The sequence below is a fragment of the Mesoplodon densirostris genome, chromosome 2 (assembly GCF_025265405.1).
Source record: "Mesoplodon densirostris isolate mMesDen1 chromosome 2, mMesDen1 primary haplotype, whole genome shotgun sequence".
Taxonomy (NCBI): domain Eukaryota; kingdom Metazoa; phylum Chordata; class Mammalia; order Artiodactyla; family Ziphiidae; genus Mesoplodon; species Mesoplodon densirostris.
In genome coordinates, this window is record NC_082662.1 from 156,014,252 (window position 1) to 156,031,659 (window position 17,408).

Here is a 17,408-nt window from a genome sequence, read left to right on the forward strand (position 1 = left end):
TACTTATTAAAATCTTTATTCATTTTCTTTCTTTCAGAATCGAAACCCATAGAACACATAAGAAATTTAGGTGCGTATCTGTCTTGTTTGGTATCTTACCAAGCACAACCTCTATTTGTGCAACAGCTCTGAGAGGAAATCCTTGGCAGATCAAAACAGAGGGTAGTGGTTCCTACACCTCTCTTTGAAGCAAATAAATTAACTTCCCAGTAAGTTATTCCCAGTTCCCCCACAGACATTTTGTATTTGTAACACCTTAGTTCCTTAAAAACCTGTGGCAGTAGAGTATCCAGCCCTCACCTTTTCAGCCCAGACTTGAGGCGCTGAAGGGGGAAAGCTGGCCTTCCCCTGTACAACAGTCTCATGAGGCAGGTCTATGTGCCTCGGGCGTCGGCCCTGGCTAGCACAGGAGGTGTTTGCTGAATGGATATCTTTATGTCACTTAGATTCACTCTCAGAGACTAAGAGAACCTTTTCCTAGCTTCAGGTTCTTCAGCAACAGTGTTTCCCTGTGTCAAAATAAATACATTTTTTCTTGTTAGAATACATATATGACTATATATATACATATACCTTGACTCATGTTTCCTGAAGCCCAAGCTCACAAGACGACTCACATAAGACAGCTCACTGATAGATGCTGTTTACCATCATTTGAGGTGTGGTCAGGTAATGGTCAAACAAGAATACGGAAGCTGTGGAGAAGGGAGGGTGAAGGAACATGGTGGATGGGAGGGGAAGGCCAAAAGCTTTTTTTTTTTTTTTTTTTTAAAGAAAGGAAAAGATGGCTTTCTGTGGAAGAACATGTTGCCTTCAGGTGACACGGAATTTCTGCCATGTATAGGATTCATCTTTCCCAAAATAATAGGATGTACCTGAATTCTTCCATTTCCTTATTAAATTTCATTTGACATATTAATCCTGAGTGCAAATAGGGAGAAATGCCTTATTAATAAATTATTGAGCAATACTCTAAGTAAATCAGATCCTATTAATGTTTTGCACAGAAAATTATTTACCCCCAAAACCCAAAATACAGCTTCATATTAAATTACAATTCTAGAATGAAACCTCTATACCCATATTCGCCCAAACTATGGAATAAATATATTGGGTTGGCCAAAAAGTTCATTCAGGTTTTTTGTAAGATGGTGTGGAAAACCAGAATGAACTTTTTGGCCAACCCAATACTTAAGAAGTGGAAGAAAGGGGGCAGGAAATGGTACTCAGTTCTGGTTTTCTTAGTTTTATAATATTAAAATGTACCCACATCTACCTTTAGATGTTAGCTAGGCACGCCCAGCTTAGGACTGATCAAAAACCCTTCCAATGACCTGTTTGATTATAATAGTCCTTGATTCTAAAAGATAAACCATCAAGAGGACAGTGTTAACAAAACTTTAAAAAAAAGATATCTACCTCTTTTTTGAAACAGAATTTAGTGTTTATGAATTTTAGGGCTATAAGCTTATGCTTGTTTTTTTCCAAGATTCTAAACGTACTTTTGCAGCTTAATCCGATCCTGACTTAGAACATAAATTTATATTCTAAGCATCAGTTCACACCACTCTATTAGCATAATTCTAACTTTAACCACTATACATCTGAACACCTTTTAAGATCATGAATTTTAAAATAGGGAAAGAGAATGAGATTATACATTTTCTGCAATGTTTGGAAAAAAGAATGAGGCATTTTTCAAAGCAGCTTTTCCTCCTGCTTTTTTCCTTAGCAGAATCTTCTGTCTTCAACATCATGAATAAAGTTCCCAGTTTGAGAACAGCTCTTATTCATTTCACTGGGGCATACTGAAGGTATCACATGTTTGAAAGAAATTTAGTTCAGCTAACATTTACCAAGGAGAGCAGCGTTGACTTCCTTCCCACTGTCCCTCCAGCTGGCTCCCTGATGCTCTGAAGTAAGCACCATCCAAGGTATTCTCAAGCTCAAATGTGAACTTCCCTGGATGCACATAGTAAATGAGTTTAAAATTGGAATTAATGCTTCCTTTTGTTAACCCTAGCTCAGTGTTTTGTGCTACTACCTGTCTTCTTAAATTCAATACCTTTTTAAAAATAACTCAGCCCATTCTGTGTACATCACCAAATGTACATACTAAGTACAAAAGTGTCCTAATTTCATGTCACTTTAAAGTAGTTATGGGGTACTCAGTTATCTTTCAATTTGAGAAAATTGGGGCATAAATTCTAAACTGTTTTTGAAAGGGTGGTTACCTAAAACTGGTCTCCAATGGCTGGCAGTAAATTTGTTCAACCACACTGTTTAAATATTAGTCTGCTAATATTTAAACTGCTTCACAGAAGTCAAAACCGGAACAGTCCCCAGACCAAATGCAGGAGACAAGCACCCACCTCTGAGGGCACGTGAGTGGGCACACCAGGCCTAGTTTCCTCTGCCCTGTATTTTAATGCAAGTGCTTATATGTCAAATCGCTTTGGCAGAACACAGAACTAAGCCTGTTTTAGCAACCTGAAATTTGAAAGTGCTAACAGGAGACAGAAGGACAATACTACATCGTGGGTTCAGAACTCCAAACAAGATTAAATGATGAAATCAGGGTTTGAAATAAATCAAAATCTTAAGGCTCTTCCTGGTAACCACCTTAATTTTAAGGCTCAGAAGGCTTAAAATCTTTGTTTCCAGCCTTCCACATGGCCCAAATCACAAAATAGGTCCAGCCACCAGCAGGATCTGAACTATATTATCCGTAGGAGCGAGCTGGCTTTCCTCACAAGAAAGGCACAAATAGGATCGCCAATCTCTTGGGAATAGCAGCTTTAATGACCAAATGCCTTGAAGACAGAAGTAGAAATTCATTTTAGAAATCAAGATGGCAGAGAAGACAGGCAACCTAACTCTTATTCAAGCTGTTATTTCAGTTTGCTTTGATAATTTGCAAAGGATTTGCCTGCTTTGGGCAAAAGGAAAAAAAAGTCTCCATAACGGAATTGTACTTGGGTTGTAACGGTGGGTTCTCCAGGGACACTCTTTTGGATTAATTTGGACACAATTATGAGAATGCAAATCTTACTTAGGTACAAGTCATGCTTGCTTTTATATACGTTAAGAACTTAAATACAGGGGAACATGTTTTTCACTAATTCAATCACCGCCTTGATTCTGGTTCTACCAAGTAGGTCTCTCTCTCTTCTCCCCTCCTTTAAGAATCATCAAAAGCACCACCTACTCAGTTAAAAGCCCAAACATCTTTCCTGCTTTTGTCCTTCCTCTAATTCTATCTTAAAAACATAGTCCCTCCAACAGAGCATGCTACTTTGGCTCAACAGAATGCTGGGTTACTTGCTGCCACTCCTTAGGAAGCAGTAAAATTCCCAATTTGAATAGTCCTGGTAAAAAAGGACTCAAGAGATTACAAAGTGTTTTCGGAAAATCCACAAGTGTGGAGAAAGGATTATAAGGATGGACTCAAAACACACACTCCAGAACCAACCCCAACATTAACCTATTCAAATGTCACACCTCTAATTTGTCCTTTGGCATGAGAATTAATACTGACCAACTGTGACGCCCACTGCTAGAACGGGCATACGCCAAGGAAGTCAGAAGGTGGTTCAGCAGGTACAGCTCCGTGGTCTGAAACTTGTAGTCTTTGCTTCAACTTCTACTACAGCAAACATCAAAGAAATCCAAGGCCACCCTGTCCCCTATCACCAGAACGTGCTGCTGGCCATTTCCAATCCACCTCATACCATTCAGAATTGATTGTGCTGTTTCTCTATCTTTGTAAAAACAAGTTTCACTTATTTCGTGGAGAATTACAAGTGGGAGAGAGGCATCCTGTCTTCCACCAGCACTGTGTCCATCCCAAACTGGTCAGTGCACTGCTTCACGGTGGCCAGGACACTCAGGAGCCGCTGGTCCACAGCGTCTAGGTGAGGATCGGAGAGCACTGGGGAGATGGGGTCATGGGCCATGGCAGATTTTAAGGCAGACCTCAGCACACCATTCTTCAGGGAGTTCAGTCTGTTCCAGGTAGAAACCCGAATGCTGGGAAAAAAAAGTTTTAGGACAGGTTACATAAAACCTCTCACTATCAAATGGAGATTAAAGCCCACATGGCAGACAAAAGTAAAGAAATAATTATGTAAAATATCTCAACTAGAAAAATTTCTGTTTTAGAAGTAGCTCTACATTATGAGTAAGTAACATTACCACATTTTGATATTTCTTTCTCAGTAATTAATGAGAAATATATACAATATTTACACATGTTCACTGCAGTGCTATTTGTAACAGGAAAAATGTGAAACAATCTGAATGTCCAACAACTGAGAAATAGTTAAATAAATTATGGCTTATCCATTCAAGGGAATACCATGCAGCCATTAAAAGCAGTTATGAAAATTCAGTGGCATGGGGAAATGCCCATGATATAATATTGAGTCAGGGAAAATAATTGGAGGGAAAACACTCTTTTACTCCAAACCTGTGGGGAAAGAAAATGTGTGTATAAGCATACACACAAACATACACACACGATTACAATGAAATCACTAGAGTGTTAACAGGAGTTATCCTTACATCTTAATAATTAATTTAATTTTAATTTCCTTCTTTTTATGTTTCTTAATTAAAAATTCTAGCATTAATATTATAAAAAGAAAAAGTTTAAGGATACCTATTTTTCTCAATTATTTTACCAACTAAAGAGGATCTTTTGTTATCTTAGAAAAAAAGCATTTACCTCCCTGTGGGTAATGTGGGAATTACTAGGTATGCATTAAAGTCTGACTCTGCATGAGGCAGGCAACTTGTTCTGCAACCATTTAAAAAGGAAGAAAGTAAGGATCTTCGGATAAAGCATGGCAGGGATGGACAAGCACAGAGGCAGTGTGGTTTTACTCTTCTGAAAAATACTACAAGTGCCTAGAGCATTAGAGTTCCCCCTGTGTGACAAAGGTATCACTTGATTGCCTCTCAGCTCCAAATTCACTCTTCATATATGCCCTGCTATAATGGACAGAGGTCCTTTAAGCATCTCTCCTCTTAAGCTTTCTCGGTAGAGGACACTGGAAGGAGACTGCAGAAGGAAGAGGTTCTCCAGACGCTTCTGGCTGCTGTACAGTGAGTGGGTCAGTAGTGTGTGGGAAAGGTCATCAAACGAAACTCTGCCTTGGCCCCATTTCCAGAACAGGCAGGCCCACCATGATGTTGTGGCCTTGGCCTGGCTTGGTGATAACTTTCCTAAGGCCCTCTTGACGTGGAAACCAGAGCCCCCAAAGCCACGCACCCATGCTGGTGCCCCAATTCCCTGTGCAGGCCCACAAATAAGGCTTGCCTGTAGCCTGGAGGGTTTCTACTGAGTTGTTGCTCTCTCGGTATGCCGTGCTACCACCTGCTGATTGCTTGTACCCTGCCTGCATTCTGGAGGGCTGCTTCCTGCACTCCCAGCACCTGCAAACTAGCACACTTCTCTGCTATTCAGTGGGCTGAACTATACCTTCTCCACTGAGGTCAAAACCCCAGGCTTGGGGAGGGGGATCCCCTTCCAAGTTTGTTCTTCCTTGTTCTTCTGTTCTTCTTTGTTCTTCCCTCAGCTCTAGTTTTCTTTTATAGTCACTCTTGTATGAAAGAGTTTAATAATCCTTATACTAAACTTTCCTCTTTAATCCACCATGTCTTTTCTGTCTCCTGACTGGACCAGACTGATAGCACTATTAAAACAAAAACATCTTCCTTCACAGAAACAGGTTTTGATTGGATGTATCACTGCTTCCCAATATTAATGAAGATAATTAAGGGTTGCCTAGGTAAACACTTTCTGCAGAATATTGTTGTTATGAAAAAAAGAAAGAAAAGAAAAGTAAAACAGACCAGTCGCCAGAAGAGGCAGTCTCACATGACCAGTGTGTCTCTGGGAGCCGAGCAGTAGGAAGCGGCTCTCCTGGACCTGCACTTCTGTGTAGCCAAGCAAGGTGGGTCCCAGCTGATTATTAGTGCTCACGCTTTTAAATCATACTGGCAATGAAGATCTGAAAAGGAGCTCCTGAGAGTCCAGTCTTTATCTCATTTTCTTGATTTCCTTTTTAATTTCTTTGTTATCTAATATAGACTTCTAAAAAATCAATTACTAAATACCTATGGAGAAAGCTACTTTTGGTTTACACAATTTCAAACTGAGATAAGCAAACCACAGGTGGGTTGTGGTGTTGAGTGAGGACTTGAAACCACAAGGTAAACATAGTACAGCAACTAGGGGCATGGGCTGCACTAGATTTTGGGTTGGGGGGAGTGAGGACTATATTCTGATATTAAAACAAACATGGATATACACTATTGGATAAACTGAAAATTTCTACTCCTACAAAACTCTAAATGCATTCTGAGCTTTGGGCTACACTGCTGTGGAAACCTTTCCCTGATCCCCTACAGCTCGGGATCTCCAGGGGGTTCGGGGTTAGAAAAGCATGAAAAGCGCTGCTCAGGTATTAGGAAGTTTTAAAGCCAAGAAAACTGATGTACTGTTACCTGAGCCTGGAAAGGAAGGCAATGCAGGCAAATGTACTTGACTGCATAACTTACATGCAACACTGATAGAGAGGGGCAAGAATGCTTCTTTCATCCAGCGAGGGGTTCCCAAAGCTGAAAATTAAATGGAAAGTTAGTGAATTAGGTGGAAGCACCTGTCCCCTGCTTAGCATCAAAGCAAGAACAAATTCTATAAGAAACCCGAATGTGATCCTGGATAATTTCATGCTCCCACAGCTCAAATCACTTAAATTAAAAATAAACAGGGCATGACCAATTAGACACAGGATTCCTAACAGCTTGTACTGCAGCATCAAACAACAAATATACTCCTTTACAAGGGTCCTTTCTCCTGCCAGGATACTGCAAGGTGTTGAAGCATAACCATCCTAACATGGTATGGAGTCCACAGACCCACAGACCAAGGGAGAACCTGAAGACCCCCAAACCTGAGAAGGTTTTAAGGGTATATAGAGAAATAAAGGCTATTGATATCAAGTTCTCGCAAACAAGCAGAAGGTCATTACCTGTAAAAAGAAGTTATACTTGTTCTACTTTAATATTACCAATCAGAAAAAGACTTAGATTATCATATTCCCTACAAGAAAGTATATGGTCAGATTCAAACTGGAAAAACTGCTCACAGAGGCTGAGAAAACAGTGATTCAAAGCAGATGTAAAAATGCTCTTAGTAATTCCGAGTTAGAAAAGGAGAACTGATTCTGGAAAAACTGTCAACCTTCCACTCTTTTCCTGGAAGTTCACCTTAATAGGCGGAGAGTCTGGTAGCCCTCAGCACAGGGCAGGCCCTCAAATAATAAAAGGCAAAGGCAATTATTTCAATGTGTATTTCCACAGCACACGATCATTTTTACAAGTAAGGATAAAGATATTCAGGAACTGAAAATATAGTATAAATGCAAATGAAATACATAGCACTGGTCACTACCTGCTTTGCTGGGAATGGGAGAGGCAATGTTTGCTGGCCTCTCACTCTCTGTAGCTGTCGCCCCCTTTCACGGAGTATGAGGCACCTGGTGCTCAGTATGAGGTGGTGGCCCCCTTAGCAAATGCTGCCCAAGCATTCTTCGCTGAGTGTCCATGTCTCAGCTTATTCTCAGCAACCAACGTTAACAATAGTGACTCATCTTCTTTATCCATTCGAAAGAAGATATGGTACATATATACAATGGAATATTATTCAGCCATAAAAAGGAATGTGGATGGATCTAGAGACTGTCATACAGAGTGAAGTAAATCAGGAAGAAAAAATCAAATATCGTATATTAACGCATATGTGTGGAACCTAGAAGAACGGTACAGATGAACAGGTTTTCAGGGCAGAAATAGAGACACAGATGTAGAGAACAAACGTATGGACCCCAAGTGGGGAAAGCGGCGGGGGGCGGTGGTGGTGGGATGAATTGGGAGATTGGGATTGACATATATACACTGATATGTATAAAATAGATAACTAGTAAGAAACTGCTGTATAAAAAAGTAAATAAAATAAAATTCAAAAATGCAAAAAAACAACCAACCCCCCCCCACAAGAAACCAATAGTGACTCAGAGCCTGACAATTCCAGCTCCAAGGAAGTATTCTATTTAGCAAACATTTATTATGTGTAACTAAAAGTGTGGCACTTAACTGGGTACCATGGAGAATGGAGAGTGCAAATTGAAAATACAATCTGCTCTTCAAATAGCTCAGGCCTAAATAAGGACATTCCACTTATTCAAAATTAATAAAATTGTCTTATTCAAGATAAAAGTAACTTGCCTTTATATATAATCACTAAGCAACTAACTGCTCTCCTGCTCATAACAGAAAAAATCTGGGCCTAGACTACCATAAAAATAGTAAAAACATCCTATCAAATAAACTAATGTTTTAAACTGTATGAACCTTTGGATAGAATAATTTAACAACAGCTAAATTTCATGTTCCGTTAACTATGTATTTCTCAAGATTCTAAACATCCTAGTCAAGAAAGAATGATGTAAGTAGCAATAAATAGAAGACCTTGGTTTCCAGTTGTCTGTGAAGAGAATCATACTCTTTGACTCTTTGGAAAAAGTGAGTTTTCCACTTTTTTAAAGTCCTCAGGGGCTTCCCTGGTGGCGCAGTGGTTGAGAGTCCGCCTGCCGATGCAGGGGACACGGGTTCGTGCCCCGCTCTGGGAGGATCCCACATGCCGCAGAGCGGCTGGGCCCGTGAGCCATGGCCGCTGAGCCTGCGTGTCCACAGCCTGTGCTCCGCAACGGGAGAGGCCACAACAGTGAGAGGCCCACGTACCGCAAAAAAAAAAAAAAAAAAAAAAAAAAAGTCCTCAGATCCCTGAAGGTGAAAGGAGTACAAACTCTGAACAAGTTGGAAGGATGGGTGCCAATGGCAAAGACTCCGAGCGGAAACAAGAAGGATGCCTTCTGTTGAGCCTGTTCTGGAGGTTTTCCAGGATACCCCAGAAAGCATTCTTCTTGTATACACAGGACCCCTAACTGACAAGGAGAGTCCTGCTGGTCCTACCTTTTGGCATTATCGAGAAGGATGAGCATGCTAGCGCCTTCATCGTCTTGAAAACTCTCGTAGTGATGGCGGTCAGCATTGCCAATCAGGTAATCAAAGACAGCTGTATCAATGATGTCCAGGAGGCGAGGGCCGGAGTCATAAGGGGATGTTTTCTTCACAGCGTCACAGTAGCTCTCATCATACTCCCACCTGGAGGGAAGCAGCATCACCAGGGTTGTTCACTGAGTGCCAGCACCACACGTAACATTGTTTAAAACACAGAGAAGGGCTTCCCTGGTGGCGCAGTGGTTGAGAGTCCGCCTGCCGATGCAGGGGACATGGGTTCGTGTCCCGGTCCGGGAAGATCCCACATGCCTTGGAGCGGCTGGGCCTGTGAGCCATGGCCGCTGAGCCTGCGCGTCCGGAGCCTGTGCTCCGCAGCGGGAGAGGCCACAACAGTGAGAGGCCCGCGTACAGAAAGAAAAAAAAAAAAAAAAAACACAGAGAAGAGAGAGTCCCTGACTAGCAGGTTTCCCCCTGAACCCCCCATAGTCCTTTTTAGTCTTGGACAGAACCCTGGCTCCTACACAGGGTTGGCACCTGTCCAGGCACAGGAGAGAATGAAGTAGTGGCTCACAGGAGCACTTACCTGGCTAATTTGCCCTCTCGGTAAGTCCTGCCCCATGGGTGTCGGTGTTTCTGTAGAGGCCACACATCTGGAAGCCAAAGCGTGACAGACCCCTCCATCGTGTCTCCATCAGCACAGGCTGGCTCTGTTTCTCGGCAATAATAACACTTCCCATAGAAACAAGTATTATTTCCTAAAGAAGAGAATGGAACCACATACACTTACAGAAAAAGGATGACTCCAAATTCTCTCCAAACAATGAAGAGAGCAGCTCTGTGTGAAAACAAAGATCCTGAGCTTATTTTTAAATCTTTATTTATTTTCTGTATAGGAAATAAAAGCACATGGTGTAAAAAAATTCAAAAGGATATATACGAAAAAGTTAAGTCTCCCTTTCCCTCTCTGTCCCTTCTACCCAATCTCTCCAGAAGTCAACTACCGTCACAAGTATCTTTCTGAACTCACTTTAAGTAATGTCCTCTTCTCCTTCAGCAGGACTGACATTTTGGCCGGAATGCCCAGGGGAGGGAGAGAGGGCATGTACAAGGCCAAGCCATGGACCAGGACTTTGGTTACATACGGAGTGGGGAGTAGGGTCTAGAGCAAATGAGTAAACAGACTGAGGATAATGGGAACCAGGTTTCTCATAGATGGAGAAGGGAGCTTGACACATAAAAAGAGAGAAGGCCAGAGTAAATCCTGCAGTGTTGAATTAGAACTGGAGATATTGGTTTGAATTGATGGTTTTAAAACAGAGATACAAAAGAAAGTACAAATGTTTGTGTGTGTATATGTATGCATATATGTACATACGCATGTATATATATACATATTTTACCCCTCTAGAAAACCTGGAAACAATAACACTCAGGTAGTAATGAACACCCTCACATATCAGTTTCTAAATATCATTTTAATACTACATTAAAAGGAACCAGGGCTCCTTGGAGAAACAGATGACCCCTAGGGCAGGGGCAGGGAAAGTACAAGATGAGCTTGGGTCATATTCCTATGCCAGCTGTAAGAAGGCACTCAGAGAATGACGGGGACATTCCAAATAACACAAGAGACAGTTTGTAGGGGTTCCCACTGGCCAAATCTGGGATAGTTTGAGCATCAAAATAAATAATAATAGTAACAAATTGTAACTGAGTAAATTAAGAGTCTACGTGTTCATAGTGATATAAATAAATAAGTAAGTAAACAAAAGTGGGGCAGGGCGACGGGAGTTCTACTCATCAAAAGAATGGCAACCAGTAAGTCTAGAAGAAATGACAGAATTAGCAAATCAGCATTTGGCAACTATCACAGTAGTAACTGATTTGGGTAAGAATTATCAATGAATTCTAAAACTGGTGGGCACAAGTTTCATGAGGATAGAATATTTATATAGTTTTGAGTTTCTCCCTACAAAGTACTCAGTAATTACTTATTAGTAAGTATAAAATACTGGAGAAACCTTGCAGACACTCACCATCTTAATCAAGTGATGAGTTAACATCACCAGCAATGGGACCAACATCACGTGCCTCTTGATATGATGCACTGAGAAGTGAACAACAGCACTTTGCTAGCGTTTCCACCAAAGTTTTTAAATCATGAAGAAACATCAGACAAACCTAAACTAAGAGATATTCTAGAAAGTAACTGGCCTGCACTCTTCAAAAATGTCAAGGTCTTGAAAAACAAGAAGAGTGAGGAATCGTTTCAGCCTGATGGAGGCTAAAAAGACATGACAAGTGAATGCAACTGAATGCAATATCCTAGATTGAATCCTGGATGTACATCGGCCATTACATGGACAAGTGGCAAAATCTGAATAGGATCTATGCATTAGATAGCAATATTGGATCAATGTTCATCTCTTGATTTTGATGGTTGAATGCTGTTGTGTAGGAGTGTGTGCTGGTAGTTGGGATATACCCACTGAAGTCTTAAGGGAGCATATAATGCTGTAATGGATATTCATGTCTGCAACCTGTTCTCAAATGATTCAGAAGTATTAACAATTGAGGAATCTGGGGGATTCTGGGTCATTTCTGCAACTTTTATGTAAATCTAAAATTATTTCAAAATAAAAAGTTAAGGTAAGCAATGCTTTCTTTGCTCTCCACCTCTACGAAATAATAGCCATCAAATGAGCTCATTCCCTACACCCAGAAAACCTCACATACTCCTTTAATGATTGTTTATGTTCTCATGTATATGTGTCCTTGAAGAGACAAACAGCACTCAAACTTTTTAGTATTTCCAACCTCTGGCATAGTACACACTAAATAGAAACTAATCCACTATATACCCACCCACAAAGCTGATTCTATCACTCTCCATTACTTTACAAACTTTTCTAGGCAAAGAAGATTTGAACACTAATTGAAAGATATACCACATTTATTTTTTAATTATAAAAATATAAACTTGTAAGTTTAACTTGATCCATCAGAAATACCAACGGATCTTTTAGAGGGTAACTAGGTATGACAATTTTAAAGGTCATAAGAAAAAATAAATAAGAACTGCTAGAAAATTGTTAAAATAACTGCAAAGAGAGGGGACTAGACCTACCAGATATCAAAACATAGTATAATGCCTCAATAATTAAAACATTATAGGGGACTTCCCTGGTGGTCCAGTAGGTAAGACTCCACACTCCCAATGCAGGGGCCACGGGTTCAATCCCTGGTCAGGGAACTAGATCCCACATGCATGCTGCAGCTAAGAGTCTGCATGCCACAACTGAGAGTCCGTACACCACCAGAAAGATCCCGAGTGTGGCAATGAAGACCCAGAGCAGCCAAAATAAATAAATAAAAGAAATATTAAAAAACAACAACAACATTATAGACCAGCTCATAAACAGATTTAATGTCCAATGGAGCAGAACAGAAAGTCCAGAAACTAAAGTTAAATAAAGAAACTAAATAAAGAAAATTTACTACAGGGAAAAACAAGAGACTCTTTAACAAATGTTATTGGGACAACTGACAGCTATCTGGGAAAAAAAACAACAACAACAGTGGAGCCATACTTCATTACATATGCCAGAATAAATTCCAACAATATCAAAAACTTAAATGCAAAAAATAAAACTATAAAGGTACTAAAAGAAAAAAAAAAAGCAGAATTCCTCCATAATGTTGGAGTGAGCAAGGCTAACTATGATTCAAAATCAGAAAATCTATCAGAAAAGATGGACTGATTACATTAAAAACAAAAAGTTTCTGTAAGGCAACCCCCCCAAAAAAAACAAAACAAAAAACTATAAGCAAAGTCAAAAGAAATTAAAGAATTGGGGAAAATATTTATATCTCATATCACAAAGGGCTATTATCCTTCTTATGTATGAGCTCCTGTAAATCGATAGGACCAATGACAAAGCTAAAAATGAGCAAAGGGGACTACCCGGGTGGTGCAGTGGTTAAGAATCCGCCTGCCAATGCAGGGGACATGGGTTCGAGCCCTGGTCCGGGAAGATCCCACATCCCATGCAGTAACTAAGCCCATGCGCCACAACTACTGAGCTGGCGCTCTAGAGCCCGTGCTCCATAACAAGAGAAGCCGCCGCAATGAGAAGCCCGCGCACCGCAACGAAGAGTGGTCCCCGCTCACTGCAGCTAGAGAAGGCCCGCTTGCAGCAACAAAGACCCAATGCAGCCCAAAATAAATAAATAAATACATAAATATATTTTTAAAAATGAGCAAAGGATATGCAAAGACAAAATACATATGGCTCTTAAACAAATAAAAAGATGCTACATGTGAAACAAACAAAACCCAAAGTTTGATAATACATTGTTGTTGAGGCTAGCGGGGAAGAGGCATTCTCATACATCACTGCTGAGAATGTAAACTGATTAAACATCTCTGTAAAAATGTATGTGCCCTTTGACCCAGCACTTCCACTTCTGGATATATTTGATCATGTATGAAATAAAATATGTACAGGGTAATTTTGGGCAACAGTGGCTGTAAAAACAAAATACTGGAACTTTTATGTCCAACAAGGGCCTGGTTAAATGAATTATGGTAGATCTATGTAATGGAGCATGATGTAGCTGGTAAAAAAAAAAAAAAAAAAGAAGAAACTCTTTACATGAGATAATAGATTTCCAAGATGTATTACATAAAAGAATAAGATGCAGAAGTATGTACAGTATGACATATGTTGTATAAAATAGTAGAGTTAAATAAAAATATATATTCGTATTTTGTACAAAAAGGACATAAAGAAATTACTAATAGAGATTACCACTAGGAGGAGGGAGAAGGAATGGTCAGATGAGAGGAAGGCTTTTCAGTGCAGTCCTTTCCATATTTTTTAAAAATTGTGAGTTGTGGGAATGTATTACTGATTCAAAAAACATAAAAAAACAAAACAAAACATTGCTTGGTGTAGGATATCTGTTGCCTATGTGACAAAATCCAAACTTCTGAGTTTGGTAAATAAGACCCTTTATAACCGAATGGAGTCAGGTGTACTGGCTAAAGGGGCAATCTAAGGTCAGGTTTGTGGGATCAAAATATAGACTCCAAATAGGCATCAGACTGCATGACATTGAGCACGTAATTTCACCTTTCTAAGCTCCCTCTGTAAAACGGAGATAATGTAACAGTTCTTCCACCCTTGGGTTGTGAAGAGTGAAAGAGACAATCCCCAGTAATGTTCAGCACAGTGCCTGACACATTGTCACGGACCAATCAATGCCAGCTATTTATTATGAATAATCTGGTTCCAATCTACCTTTCCTGACCTCAATATTCCAGTTTTATAGCCATGAACCTGAGGCTCCAAATCTTTCACTATTTCCTGGATGCACCAAACTTTTAAAACTGGTTTTCTGATGACCTCGATCTCCATGCTCTCCTTGGATGAACTACCACCTATGATAATAAAATCTACAGCTCCAGCCCACACTTCTCGCCTAAGCTACAGATTTTAGCTCCTAAATAACTAGTCAACATTTACTCCTGGATGTTCCTGTCAAGGTGAGATTCTGCACCCAATTTCACTGTGTGTGGGTTTTCCCCCACCACCAAGCAATTCTTGGACACCAGCTGGGTGTCCTACAATTTAACTTAATTCTGACACTATCTACCTGGAGATAGCATCAGACTCCACAGGTTAAAGGCTCAGTCCCATTGGACTGCCCTCCACTTCAGATGGCAATTGCAAGTCCAGGCTGTCACCTGTGCTTCTGACCAGCTGGCTATAAATTAGAGGTCCCTATGAGCCCCTGTTTGGGTTCGATTAATTTGCTAGGGTAAAGAATATACAACAGGGAGAGGACAGTCTCTTCAATAAATGGTGCTGGGAAAACTGGGCGGTCACATGCAAAGGAATGAAACTGGACAACTATTTTATAACATATGCAAAAATTAACTCAAAATGGATTAAAGACTTGAACTTAAGACCTGACACCATAAAACTCCTAGAAGAAAACATATGCAGTGAGTTCCTTGACATTGGTCTTGGCAATTATTTTTTGGATTTGACACCAAAAGCGAAGGCAACAAAAGCAAAAATAAACAAGTGGGACTACATCAAACCAAAAAGCTTCTGTACAGCAAAGGAAACCATCAACAAAACAAGAAGACAACCTACTGAATGGGAGAAAATATTTGCAAATCATATATCTGATAAGCGGTTACTATCCAAAATATATAAAGAACTCATATAACTCAATAGCAAAAAAATAATCCAATTAAAAAATGAGCAGAAGATCTGAATAGACATTTTTCCAAAGAAGACATACAAGTGGGCAACAGATACATGAAAAGGTGCTCAACATCACTAATCACAAGGGAAATGCAAATCAAACCACAATAAGACATCACCTCATACCTGTCAGAATGGCTATCATCAAAGAGACAAGAAATAACCAGTGTTGGTAAGGCTGTGGAGAAAAGGGAACCCTTGTGCATCACTGGTGGGAAGATAAATTGGTGCAGCCACTGTGGAAAACAGTATGGAGGTTCTTCAGAAAATTAAAAATAGAACTGCCATATGATCCAGCAATTCTACTTCTAGGTATTTAACTGAAGAGAGAACAAAAGCCCTAATTCAAAAAGATATCTGCACCCCCATATTCACTGCAGTACTATTTACAATATCCAAGGTATGGAAACAACCTAAGTACTCATCAATGTATGAATGGATAAAGAAAAAAAATGTGGTATATATACAATGGAATATTACTCAGCCATAAAAAAGAATAAAATCTTGCCATTAGCAACAACACTGACGGCCCTTGAGGGCATTACACTAAGTGAAATAAGTCAGAGAAAGATAAATACTGTATGATCTCACTTACAGAATCTAAAACAAAACGAAACAAAATAAACCCAAGTTCACAGATACGGAGAACAGATGGGTGGTTGCCAGAGGCTGGGGGGTCGGGAGGTGGGAGAAATGGGTGAAGGGAATCAAAAGGTACAAATGTCCAGTTATAAAATAAGTCATCAGGATGATGACTATGGTAAATAATACTGTACTGGATATTTGAAAGTTGCTAAGTGAACAGATCTCAAAAGTTCTCCTCACAAGAAAAAAAAAAATTCTGTACCTATATATGGTGATGTTTGTTAACTAGACTTATTGTGGTGATCATTTCACAATATGTACAAATACTGAATTATTATGTTGTACATCTGAAACTAACATAATGTACAATTATACCTCAATAAAAAAAAAATTTGCTAGGGCGGCTCACAGGTCTTGGGAAACCAGTTTACTCCCTAGATTACTGGTTTATTACAAAGGGTATCAATCAAGAGCCAATGAAGAGATACATAGGTCGAGGTCTTGAACAAAGAAGCTTCTGTCTTTGTGGAGTTTGGGGCCTAGCATGGTGGCACATGGAAACTTTTGGTTCACCAACCTGTAAAGTTCCCCGAACCCCGTACTGTTGGAATTTTTACAGAGGCTTCCTTACGTAGGCAAGATCAATTAGTAACTCCAGCCATGATCCGTTATTTCCAGCTCCTCTCCCTTCTCTGGAGAAAGGGCAAGGATGGGGGGCTGAAAATTCCAAGCTTCTAATTATGGCTTGTTCTTTCTGGTGAACAGCCTCCATCCAGGAGGCATCCAGGAACCAACCCAGAATCACCTCAATAGAACAAGATATGCTCCTAGTGTTCCTACCACTTAGGAATTTACAAGGGTTTTAGGAGCTGTGTGTCAGGAACTGGGGACAGAATCCAATATATCTATTTCTTATTATTTTACGCAAGGAAACAAAATATCCAGAATTAAATTCATTATCTTCCTCTGCTCCATCTCCCTAAGTCTGCTCCTTTCTATATATTCCTAAGATAGCTAACAGCTTCATTATACACTTAGTCATCCAATCCAGAAATTTAGGAGTCATTTTTAACTTTTTCCTCTCTCTCAACTGTCTCACTCAGCCCAAATGTTCACCAAATTCCTTCCATTCCAGTTCTTGAGTATCCCCTAGATGTCCAGGTTTTAGTTTGGACTCACTGCATGTGCATTTGCTACAACAGCCCCAAGGGCTGTCATCTCAGCTTGCCCTTCCCCATTCATCCTCCACAAGGCTGCTACAATTCGTTTTCTGAAACTCAGATCTGATCTTTCCACATTCAAACTCTTTTCCATGGCCTCCCAGTGCCTAAGGAGAAAGTCTCTACTTCAGCTCAACCACACAGTCTCCTGCGCTTGCCATATGCTCTTCTCTCATTTCTTGTCACTCTTGTCTCTGCTCTGTCCTCCACCTAGAACAGGGTTAACTCAGGGAGCCTG

At 40.1% G+C, this 17,408-nt stretch overlaps 1 protein-coding gene across 6 annotated transcripts in view; it reads right to left on the minus strand.

The window, feature by feature from the left end:
- FAM20B (FAM20B glycosaminoglycan xylosylkinase) overlaps window positions 1-17,408 on the minus strand; it is a 42,348-nt gene continuing 24,940 nt past the window's right edge. For 4 of the 6 annotated variants that reach the window (XM_060091199.1, XM_060091200.1, XM_060091201.1 and 1 more), the window contains 4 exons: window positions 9,671-9,842; window positions 9,040-9,231; window positions 6,565-6,624; window positions 1-4,029 (listed from right to left, as the gene is read on the minus strand). In XM_060091199.1, coding sequence (XP_059947182.1) covers window positions 3,798-4,029; window positions 6,565-6,624; window positions 9,040-9,231; window positions 9,671-9,842 — 656 coding nt within the window. In that variant the 3' untranslated portion in view covers window positions 1-3,797. Of the gene's footprint in view, window positions 4,030-6,510; window positions 6,625-9,039; window positions 9,232-9,670; window positions 9,843-17,408 lie in introns of all 6 variants that reach the window. The other 2 variants (XR_009531217.1, XM_060091203.1) reach the window with 2 other exon arrangements.